Here is a 12,252-nt window from a genome sequence, read left to right as displayed (position 1 = left end):
TTTTAGTAGAGACGGGGTTTCACCATGTTAACCAGGATGGTCTCGATCTCTTGACTTCGTGATCCACCCGCCTCGGCCTCCCAAAGTGCTGGGATTACAGGCTTGAACCACCGCGCCCGGCTAATACAATAATTTTTGGAATTCTAGTTTACAGACAGCTTAATTTGTCTTTCAGCTTTATGAGCCACGCCAGTTAACTCTAGTTTTGGGCTCTATACTAAAAGAGCTATTATGATTTAAGGTAGCAGTACCTCCGTAATACACCTGAAGAGGTACTCCAGGCACGTAGCGTGTGTCTAGCTTATCTCACAAATTGCACATTCATAGAAAATAAATATCATGTAATTTGTTTTTGAAAGGCAATAGAAGAACAAATAGATAAGTTACAATATTTGAGCCTTTTTTTTAGTAATTTCATAAAGTGTTTATTTAATAAGGAAACAGAGCTATGGTTATTTTAAATAGTCATTCTAGTTATGGCCCAAACTTGAGCTTAATGATATATCTGTTACACCATATCTTTAAAGGTAGAACAAATGGATAGTATAAAATTTGATCAATAGAGTCAACCAAACAGAAATGTCTCAAATCACACGCTCACCCCACAGTACTCTCTGGTACCTGTTCAATGTTACGATTTTCCTTCAGATACATTATTAATTATTTTCACACCAAAATTACCAATGTCATTACCTCCATGACTGCCTTAATTTGCTTTGCTAAACAGAATTTGGTTAGTCATTTACATTTTGGTTAGTAAATGATATTTATTAAGGACCTACTACATGTCCTGATTTTTGTACATGCCTCTAAAAATTAGAACTATGAGGGAAATAATCTAGAAAACTAACATTGTCACTGCATCTAGTTTTACTTACCAAAAATTCAAAATCATTCCCTTAATTTCTAAACGTTTAAATTATTTCTGAATAACTCAGTGTTTGTTGCTATCATATGATCTAAAGTGAGGTAATCTTGATATATAATTATGAAATGAGGCCATTTAAAGTATAGCTCTTGCATCAGCTTATTAAAATGAAAAATTGGTAACATAGTTTCTAGGGGGAACTTACATAACAACTTGAAGAATATTTTAACATCACATAATTTTATGAAACATGAATATGCTGTTAAATTCATCAGTTAAAATTACCAAATAACATACATGTAAATAAAAATCTATTAATATTTTCGTTTTCTGTTCTTTAACTTGTTCACTCAATTCTCAGCTGTTACATTTGCTTGTTTTCATTTTTAACTGAATACAGTCAGTCATGAGACTCATTAGAAGAAGAAAATGAATTGATTTCCTAGGAAGATCATTGAACTTTTTAATGCCAAAATTGCAATTAAGGCAAAAAAAAATTATACACAGAATTTATGACCTCAAATGCAGGCAGATTCTGGGAAAAGCTGACATACACAACAAAAACATTTGTTACATTTATTTACGATGTTCTTGCAATCCTATGTTTTGCAAAACGAAAAATAATCTTATTTGGAAAGAACATTATCCCTGATTTTCATAAAATTACTTTTGTCTGGAAATACAGTACTAGAGCAATGACAATTTGAAAGTAGGTTGTTTACATATCATGTCAATGACAAATTTTGTACACATAGCTTTCAAGGCACTGAGTATTAACAAAGATTAATTTTAATTTATTCTTGAAAAAGAAAGACAAAAGCTTTCCTAGCTTTGTGCTTTTATCTCACTTCAAAAAAGTTAAGAAGTAAAGTTTATCCCAAAGAGACCTTTTTTTAAATGAGAGAAAGCGATAAAAGTAACAGAAAATGTCACATATGTTATTAGGAAACAGAAATGATGGTAAAAACCTTCCAGATAATTTTAGTCTGTTTCAAAAAATACATTGCAAAAATGATTTAAAATCAGATTATGATCACTTTTACATATATAATGTGATTATTAACATCATCAAATTTCTATAAACCTTATTTTCTTAAATCACTTGGACAAATGCTAGCAGGATTTGCATTAAAAGTTATTTCCCTGCAACAGATTGATCAAATATTATACCACATCCCATTTTCTTCCAATGGACTCAAAGTTGAATTTCTCCTAATAATTTGCTCAGCATTAAAAAAGAATAAAAAACATATGAACTCCTTTTAATTTAAATTTGCATTCAAGAAGTGCTGGTCTGATATAATTCAGCTGATAAATATGAACCTATGTGTTTATCAAATCCCTAAGAAGATTATCTAAATCAACTTGTGTAATTACCATTCACCATCTGTTCCACGAGGGCCTGAGATGATCTGCTGGCATCTTGCAGTTTTCTGAACTTCTCGGCTTTTTCTCGCTCTATGGCCTGCAGCATGATAGCAAAGGTGAGTATTTCAATACGAGGATTGTGAATATGCACAATAATTATAACTTCTACTTGCCCTTCCAAGCCTTAAGATATTTCACTCTTTCTGCTTATCTTGTGAATCTAAATACCTTTTTTTCTCAAAACTTTTGCCATGAAAAACATCAAAATGGTAATAAAAGCACAAGCCATTTTCATGACTTGCTACAACTTTTAATTATAAGATTTCTACTCAACTTTTTACATTATAGTTTCTGATACATTTCAATATAAGACTGCAAAAAATAAAAAGGCAATTCATAACAATGAAATATAAAATGTCAAGAAACTAAAATGGAATTTATCGTTTAAAGATAAAGCATTGAAATTATGCCTAATAAGTATATAGGCAGTATTAATAATCAAATTGAGAATCCAGTATGTAGATAATATGGAAAAAACTACCATAAATAATTTAGCAGAAATATGAATATATATGTATATTTAAATACAAGACTATAGGCTAATTTTTCTTTCAAAAATAATCCAAGTACTCTTATATCCAAGGAAGACTAGATTGAGTTTCAAAGAACTTTCCAAATTCCTTTATTTCTCCTAAGAATTAAATTTTGAACAACATATACAAAATCACGTAAGTTAATAATAACCAGCATTTCACACTGTTGAGTTAGGTAATAATATTACTATAGAGATATAAATTTTAAACCATGATACAGTAGAACATTACTATAATCATCAAGAAGATGTGACTTTCACAATATATATGTCCTAAAACATAAGTATTCAAAGAAAAATTATAATGCAATTAAAATCTAGTAAGAACAACATGTCTGTGACTTAACAACAATATTACAACAAAGATTTCTCTTAAATTTGAGGCAGATTGTTATTCTACATCAGACTATATTTTAAGACTTTATTTACATCCACAGACATCTAAAAAATTATTTCCAGGTATAATACTGGAGTACAGATGGGAGAGCAAATAAAAGATACATGCACAATCTACATCACTGTTGGGTAGAAATTTGTGCAAGGATGGAAATGTTCTATATTTGTCATCCAACACAACAGCCAATTACCACACGTGAGTATTGAGCACTTGAAAGGTGGTCAGTGTGACTGAAAATAATGAATATTTAATTTAATCAAATTTTATTTATTTTAGTTAATTTAAAATTTAAAAGTTACATTGACCGGTGTTAAATGTAATTGTACAGTGCAGATCTAATATATTCCTTTAAACGCAAAACCTTAGAAGATAGTCATGTAATACCAGCTACTCAGAAGGCCTGGACAGGAGGATTGCTTGAAGCCAGGGGTTTGAGATCAGCCTAGTCAAAATAGGGATACCTCCATCTCAAAAAGAGTAACAATTTTAAAAAATTAGTCAGGCATGGTGTCATGAGCCTGTAGTTCCAGCTACTCAGGAAGCTGACGCAGAAGGACTGCTTCAGCCCGGTAAGTCTGAAGCTGCAATGAACTATGTTCATGTCATTGCACTCTGTCCTGGCCGACTGAGGGAAACTCTGTCATATAACACGGCAATATCAGAAATAGTTTCAGAGGAAAAAGTAATCATCTAGACGAGACTATTTACCAAGCACATTAAATTATGGAAATGCTTATATAATAATCCACATATTTTTACATACCTGAAAAGACTCTCTAATTTAAAGAAATAGCTATAAATTAATGAAAGATGGAGTCTCACTCTGTCACCCAAGTCAAGCGCAGTGGCACAATCTCTGCTCACTGCAACCTCTGCCTTTCAGGTTCAAGCAATTTTCCTGTCTCAGCTTCCTGAGTAGCTGGGATTATAGGTGTGTGCCATCATGACTGACTAATTTTTGTACTTTTAGTAGAGATAGGGTTTCACCATGTTGGCCAGGCTGGTCTCATGATCTGCCCACCTCAGTCTCCCAAAGTGCTGGTATTACAAGCATGAGCCACTGTGCCTGGCGTGAATGAAGGTTTTTATAAAAATTTATTTTAAAGAGTTTTGTATGTGGGAGACCTGACAATATCTGACTTCAAGTCTTGATATAAAACTGCAGTAATCAAGACAGAGTAATATTGGCAAAAGAATAGACAGGCAAATCAATGGAACAGAAAAGAAAGTTCAGAAATAAACCCACATAAATATAATCAATTGATCTTTGAGAAAGAAACAAAGGCAATACAATGGAGAAAATGTCTTTCGACAAATGGCCCTGAACAGCCCAACATATACGTGCAAAAAGAAAACGCTGTAGACATAAACCTTACACCCTTCTTTTTTTAAATTCCAATTAACTTATTTTCATGTTATTCATTGGATCAATTTAATTAAAAATTTGTACTCGATGGGGAAATATCTGACATTATTGTGAATTTATCACAAATTCACCTGAAAATTTCAACATTTAATATATTCCTTGTAAAAATGAAAACATGGGCTAGGTGCAGTGGCTCATGCCTGTAATCCCAGCACTTTGGGAGGCAGAGGGAGGTGAATCACCTGAGGTCAGGGGTTTGAGACCAGCCTGGCCAACATGGTGAAACCCCGTCTCTACTAAAAATACAAAAACAATTAGCTGAGTGTGGTGGCAGGTGGCTATAATCCCAGCTACTCAGGAGGCTGAGGCAGGAAAATCGATTGAATCCAGGAGGCAGAGGTTGCAGTGAGCTGAAAATACACCATTGCTCTCCAGCCTGGAAGACAGAGTAAGACTCTGTCTCAAAAATCAATCAATAAATAAAATAAATTAACACCAAGATATATTTTGGTGGAACACAGCATTATGGTTAAAAATCATGTTTTCTTGGGTATACATGGATATAAAGATGGGAACAATAAACACTGGGGACTGCTAGAGTGGAGAGGGTGTGAGGGGGAAAGGGCAAAACACAAGCTATGGAATACTAAGCTCAGCACCAAACCTCAGTGTCACACAATATCCCCATTTAACAAACCGGCACATTTACTCTTGAATCCAAAACAAAAGTTGAAATTATAAAAAGTAAAATAAAAATGAAAAAAAATATACCAAAAATAAATACAATGTTTTCACTGAAATTAGAAATTTGCATAACTGCTTGAAAGCAATTGTGGTGTTTATAATTCATAAAATTAATTCAAAATGAATCAATCACAGACTCTAGAGTAAAATGGCAAACTAGAAAACAGAGATGACTTTGTCTTTGTTGATAGTTTTTTAGGTACACCACCAGGGGGATGATCCATGAAAGAAAGAATTAGTAAGTTGAATACTACTGAATTAAAATGTTCTGCTCTGTGAAAGATGCTGCCAAGAGGATGAAAACAAAAGCCATGGACTCAAAGAAAATATTTACAAAAGACATTATCTGGAGAAGAATTATTATCCAAAATACACAAAGAACTCTTAAAACTCAGTAACAAAATCAAATTAAAATATGAGCAAAAAATCTTAACAGACACCTCACCAAAGGAAGTCTGCAGATAGCAAATCACAAATGAAAATGTGTTTCACATCATATGTTATCAGGGAATTACAAATTAAACAACAATGAGATAACACTACACCTATTGGAATGGCCAAAATCCAAGAACAATGACAAAACCGTAAGCTGACAGGGATATGGAGCAAAGGGACCTCTCATTTCTGGTGGCAATGCAAAATGGCACGGCCGCTTTGGAAGACAGTTTGGAGGTTTCTTACAAGACTAAATATTCTACTATATGATCCAGCAATCAAGCTCTTTGGTATTTACCCAAAGGAGTTGAAAACATATGTCCACACAAATTTCTGCACATGAATGCTATAGCAGCTTTTTCATATTTGCTAAGACTGGGAAACAATCAAGATGTCCTTCAGTAGATGAATAGATAAATAAACTGTGATCCATCCAGACAAGGGAATATTATTCAGTACTTAAAAATGAGCTATCAAGGCATAAAAAGACATGGAGGAACTTAAATGCATGTTACTAAGTTAAAGAAGATAATCTGAAAAGGTTATATAATGCAGGATTTCATCCTAGATTCCATTTCAGAATATATGACAGTCTGTAAAAGGTGAAACTATGTAAACTGTAAAACAATCAGTGGTTTCTAGGGATTTGGGGAGAAGGGGAGATGAACAAAGTATTGAGGATTTTTATGGCAGTGCAATTGTACTGTATAATACTCTCAAGGTAAATACATGCAATTGTAAATCTGTTTAAACTCATGGAATTTGTGACACCAACAGTGAATGCTAATGTAAAAACTATGACCTTTGGGTGATAACGATGAGTCAATGTAAGGTCATCTACTGTAATAAATATACCACTCTAGTGGGAAATGTTGATAGTTGGGCAGGCTATGTATGAGTGGGATCAGGGTTATATAGGAAATTTTTGTACCTTCTGTTCAATTTTGCTGTGAACCTATAATTACTTTAAAATAGATTCTATTAAAATTACAAAAAAGGTTTTATGAATTAGGATGCTGGACTCAATATCCAGAGTACAAAATGCTAAAAGAGTCAATCATTGATAGAATAAACTCCAATTAGGAATAACTGTAATATATAAAATACTAATTAGAATTGAAAATAAATTGAGTAAAATTTAAAAAAAAAAACTATAAAGTGATAGTCTTGTTTTATTTTCTTAAGTACCTATAGCTTAGCTGAAAAATACACATTTTACATGATGCTGTGAAAGGCAACAAATGAAAACTCAGTTTCATCTAATTAGTTAAGAAACTCTGAAAGTGACACTTTTTAATATCTTGTATTCCACTTGAAAATTTCAAAGCACACAGTTTTTAATGTTTTGTGATTATATGTTCCCAGAATTCCATTCCAATTAGCAGGTGAAACTTCTAAGTTGTCTTGAAATTCAGTTTCATAGGCTGTATTGAATTGTTTCTAGAAACATGTGAACAATCATGGATGGTTCTAATTTGTGGGTTGAACTGACAAGTCTATGAAAATAGAGTAGCTATAACATCTGGTTAAAAGACCCCAGATGAAGCTCCAACATTTCTCTTTTCTCGACTTCTTAGTTTTTGTGATCTAAGTTATCTGTCCTTTGTAGCTTATGGCATACTTATTTTTCAATACATAAATTGGTTCTCCATTAAAAGGTAAATGTTATATGTAAAGCACCCTGAACATCTTAGAGGAGAAAAAATAAGCACATTGAAGTAAATATATAACAGTAAATATCAAGAAAGACAGGAGGATTTGGGGCATCCAGAATTTGAACTACATCAAATCCCTCTTGGGATCTGGCCACCCATACATTTGTCCTCAAATGAAGTATATGAACTTCTGTTTTAAAGTAGGTCGGATCAGTACTTCCTAAAATTTCTACCATCTCTCATTTTCTCAAAGAAATATACATTAAAAAGCACGGAAAACACAAAAACCAAAAACAAATTCTAAATATTTTTCTGAACAAAGAAGATAACTGCCCTCATTTTAAGTGAATGTATATCAACAAAGGGGAAAATGGGCCTTCCACAGGTCTATGTTGCAAAAGTAAAAACTGGTTCAAAACAAAAACAAAAACTGGCTCTCACATCTATTCTCTTACTCAGTCCCATCAAAACTGCTCTTACCAGTCTCACCATTGGCCTCCAAACTCCTATATTCAATGATTGATTTTCAGTCCTCACCTTACCTATCACCTTCATTTGATTCAGAGGATTCCTTTTCCTTCTCAGAAGTATTTGCTAATTTGGCTTCATGTATTACTTGAACACAGTTTTCCTCCAACTTCAGAGGTCACTTTTACTCAATTTATTGCAGGTTCCTAATCATGTCCCTGAGCTCTCACTTTGGAGTCTCCTGGGACTCAATCTATATTTTCCATTGTTTAGGCCAAAAACAGAATCCTCTACTCCTCTCTTTCTCTCAAGCCTCACATTCAATGCATCAGAAATTGCTGTTGGCTCTAACCTCAAAACATATCCAGAAAGTTAGTTATCATGGTGCTCACTACTACCACATTAGACAAAGTACCCCATCGTCTCTGAGAAGTATGAATGTTTCAAAATAGGATACTAAATGTCTTTACATTTCAACCTTTGTTCTCTAATTATATATTATCAACACAGCAGACAGAGACAACAGGGTTCAGCTCGACTCTCTAGCAGCTGAGTAAAAGCTCAAGTCCTTACCATGACCTGATCTTAACTGACTTCCTTAACCTTTCTGAATTCTTTTGCTACTAAGCATCTTGCTGTTTCTGCTGCAGCTAGACACTCCAGTGGTTCCCTGATGCTACAGGCATGCTCCGGTTACAGGGCTGTGCATTTAATTTCACCCATGCCTAAAATGGCCCAAAATTAGTTATTTGGACATTTTCCCCCACCAAATGCCACTTTTTCAGCTAGGCCTTTTTAATGTCACTCTGTCTACACACACATACATACCCTAACTCTCATTTTATTTTGCTCCTTGGAACCTATCACTAACATTTCATATGTTTTACATATTAGTCTTGCTTCATTTCCACCTTTCCCACTGGCATGTAAACTATATAAGGTTAGGTATCCTTATCTATATTCTTCTGCACTCTATTTCAAGTCTCCATGAAAGTGCCTGGTACATAGTAGACACATAATCAGGTGAGCTCTGTTTTAGCATAACACCTTCATATACAATATTATGGCCTCTCCTCTTACCCACAATGCTCTCTTACAGTATAAATTCATAACAAACTCTGTTAGCTTTACATAAAGTGGTTGTAAGACCAGTCCATGGGGATAGGTGCTGCAAGCTCAGTAATGAAGGATGGATTAAATAAAAGTATTCTAGAGACTGCATATTAGATTGGGAGTTGGGCACATCCACCTTTTCTTCAGCTCAAGTCCTGATAATGGTAATAAACAATTACCTAAGCACAAAAGAAAGAGTATGATATACAATCCATATGTCAAAACTTGGTAGAATCTTACCTCTCTCTTTTTATTTCATGGCTCTGATCGTCCACCTCTTCCCTCTCATATATGAGTGTATGTACATACATGTACACACACATATATATTTTACATATGTACATATAAGGGGTACATATATACCCCTTTCCCTTGTTTTCAAGACCAAGGGTATTATCTGAATACTCTTCAACCATGGTCTTCATTTTCTTTTATATATTAACATATAGAATACTACAACTACCTCCTGGAAATTACCTTGTTCATAAAAATACCTCCACCCTTGACAATATTATCTTTTATATTTTTTTCTTATGAAGTTATCTAGCTTTTCTGTGTTTTTCTATAGATCTCTTTTTCTATATCTTTTTTCCAAAAATTTTCTATATATTTTTTCTAAATCTGTTTTTCTATAGATCTGTTTATCATATATGTGCCAACATGCATATACATATAATATTTTTACCCTTAATAGGGTCTATATTTTATAATGTAACACATAGTTTTTACATTATTTTATTAACATATAGAATACTAAATACTTTACTCAGTATTTGCATAATCTATGATCACATGTTTAGAAGCCACTACTCAGGTTCTAAAATATTTAGTATGCAAGTAAAGTATACAGAAGCTAAAAAAGTCATCAGTAAAACAATGTATTAGAAAGGAGTCATTAATTATAAAATACAATATGGGCTCATGAAAATTCTTAGAGATCAGAAGAATTATAAATTCTAAAATGGGTAACAAACACAAAATAAAAGGCAACTAAGTTGTATAATATTCAATAAAAGGAACAAAAGCAAAATAATTTTAAGCAAAGACTACAAAATAGAGAAGTTCACAAATTCCTCAATACAGTGATTAAAACGTCTTTTAGACCTCTGTTCCTCCTCCTTTATTAGCACCTCTTAAAAACCTCCTCTTTCTGGGACTCCATGTTTGGGTCCCCTTGGAAGCCATCTTTCTCTTTCCTGGATTTCCCCTCTGGGGTCCCCTTCCACACTCTCTTGTGAAAGCCTGTCTTCCCCTCCTAAACTCCATCTCTCTCTCTATTCCCTTCCACTCAATGTGGAAGCTGCTTTCCTCTCCTGGATTCCATCTTTCTGGATTATCTCACTCAGTGTGAGAGTTAGCTGTTTCTTAATATCTCCTCCTGTTTCTCTCTTTCTAAATAAATCACTTTCTATAAACAAAAAAAAAATAATTTTTAAAAAACCCTCCTCTTTCCGTGACATCTCTAATATTATGAAAATAAGTTACGGATTTCTATCAGTCCTACTCTGACTTTAGAAGTAATTAAGAGTCTACTCATTTGACAATCTATAATGAAGTTTTACCCTTTGACAGAAAAGTAACTTATTCACTCCAATGTTTACTCAGAAGTTGTTCTATGCTTCATATTGGTAATAGATCCTGTCTTAAAATGTGACTGCAGAGCTGAGAAAAATCACATATCCATGTAGTTAAACATTCGCTGGGTTATGTGCTAGGCATGGGGACACCAAAAACAAAGCACAGACACATAAAACCAAAACCATTTCACGTTCAAGTCCTCAATTTCCAGAAACCAATAGTGGAATTGAAGTGAAAATGGCTAGAAATTAGTTTGTGTAAGTAAGCAAAAATTAGATCACTGTAGGATTTATGAGGGCAATATGAAGACACTAACTTTGTCAATAGTTTTAAGACAAAGACCACTGGGAACATACTCATAGAGTATCAAAGTTAATTTATATGCTGCCACTAGAGAGACAGTCTATCACAGGGAAGTATGGCGTTATGTCTCTAAGAGTATGCTAGAAAAAGCTTATTTTAAGATGTGGGCTTGTATACATGATAGGGGGCATCAAGGAAATGGGGCTTTGTTTTGATTGGATGTTGTAAGGAAGTGGGGTAATTGTATGTAGAGTGTCCTAAAATTTTTGGCTAGATGGCAGGAGGAATGCAGAGAGGCTAAAGCTGTGTTTAGCAAAGAAGCATAATGTGTCACATTAAAGAAGATGAAGGATATTTGGTCATTAGGGGTAGTTTAAACAATGCTATTCTTTTTATCTGTATTAAGATATGATTACAAAGTGATCTTGCTTTTATCTTGATTCATCACAACCATGGAGTGGCCCTGTATGAGGCTGGTATTCTTAGCAATTGTTTATATTCAACCAGAGAACATCAAACACTAGCTGCAAGTACCAAGGCAACATCTAACAGCTCCAAAGCCTAACTGAAGTGCCAGTCCAGCTCCTGGGTATCAGTAGCTGATTTTATCTTTCTCAAATGATTATAAACAGAGATATAACAAGATCATACTTATGTTTTAATAAGTTAGCTTTGGCAGAGGTGATGTGAAAACTTCTAAAGGAATATAACATTAGTAGCAGGGAAGACCAGCTAGGGGATTGTCATCTTAAATAGAAGTAAGCCATGATATTAGCTTTAATCAGGGTTTTGGTTATGGGAATAGAGAGAAGTGGACATTTTCAAGAGCTGTTAAGGGAGCAGGATTAATTGAACTTGTCAAAGATTGGACATGTGAACGGTAGAAAAAAGATCTAGATGACCCTGTTAGCTGTCAGGTTTCTGGATTAGGCTGTTTGCCTGGTGAAAGGAAGGAGTAAGAATAAAGGAGGTCTGGGGAAATAATGAGATTTATTTTAAGATTTTAGGCAAGCATTCAATTAAAATAGTCTATTAGGCAGCCAGATATTAAGAAATATCTGACTGGGCTTTAAGAAAGAGATGTGAGCTAAAAATACATATGGGGGAAGGGTTAATTAGAAAATAGATGCCATTTGAATGAGAATGAATGAGGATATCCAGAGAAGAAAAATAAGGACTGTGAAGGATATCAATATTAAAGAAAAACTGAATTGGAACAAATGGAAAAGAAGTAATCAGGAGAAAGCATTATCCCATAAGCCAAGTGAGGAAAGAATTTCATGAGGGATATGAGGTTAAGAGGTTCTAGTTCTACAAAGAGATTGAGTAAGATAAGGCACATAAGTATTCACATGTGTGTTCACA

The 12,252-nt window shown here is 33.8% G+C and overlaps 1 protein-coding gene across 7 annotated transcripts in view; it reads right to left on the bottom strand.

Annotated features, from left to right (window-relative positions):
• The window catches only part of DMD (dystrophin), a 2,133,401-nt gene that overhangs the window by 1,430,810 nt on the left and 690,339 nt on the right, over nucleotides 1–12,252 (bottom strand). For all 7 annotated transcript variants that reach the window (XM_017548497.2, XM_037745683.1, XM_037745686.1 and 4 more), the window contains exon 19: nucleotides 2,246–2,333. In XM_017548497.2, coding sequence (XP_017403986.1) covers nucleotides 2,246–2,333 — 88 coding nt within the window. The remainder of the gene's footprint in view (nucleotides 1–2,245; nucleotides 2,334–12,252) is intronic.

This window comes from Cebus imitator, unplaced genomic scaffold, assembly GCF_001604975.1.
Source record: "Cebus imitator isolate Cc_AM_T3 unplaced genomic scaffold, Cebus_imitator-1.0 Scaffold208, whole genome shotgun sequence".
Taxonomy (NCBI): Eukaryota; Metazoa; Chordata; class Mammalia; order Primates; family Cebidae; genus Cebus; species Cebus imitator.
This window is presented reverse-complemented; position numbering and strand designations above follow the sequence as displayed.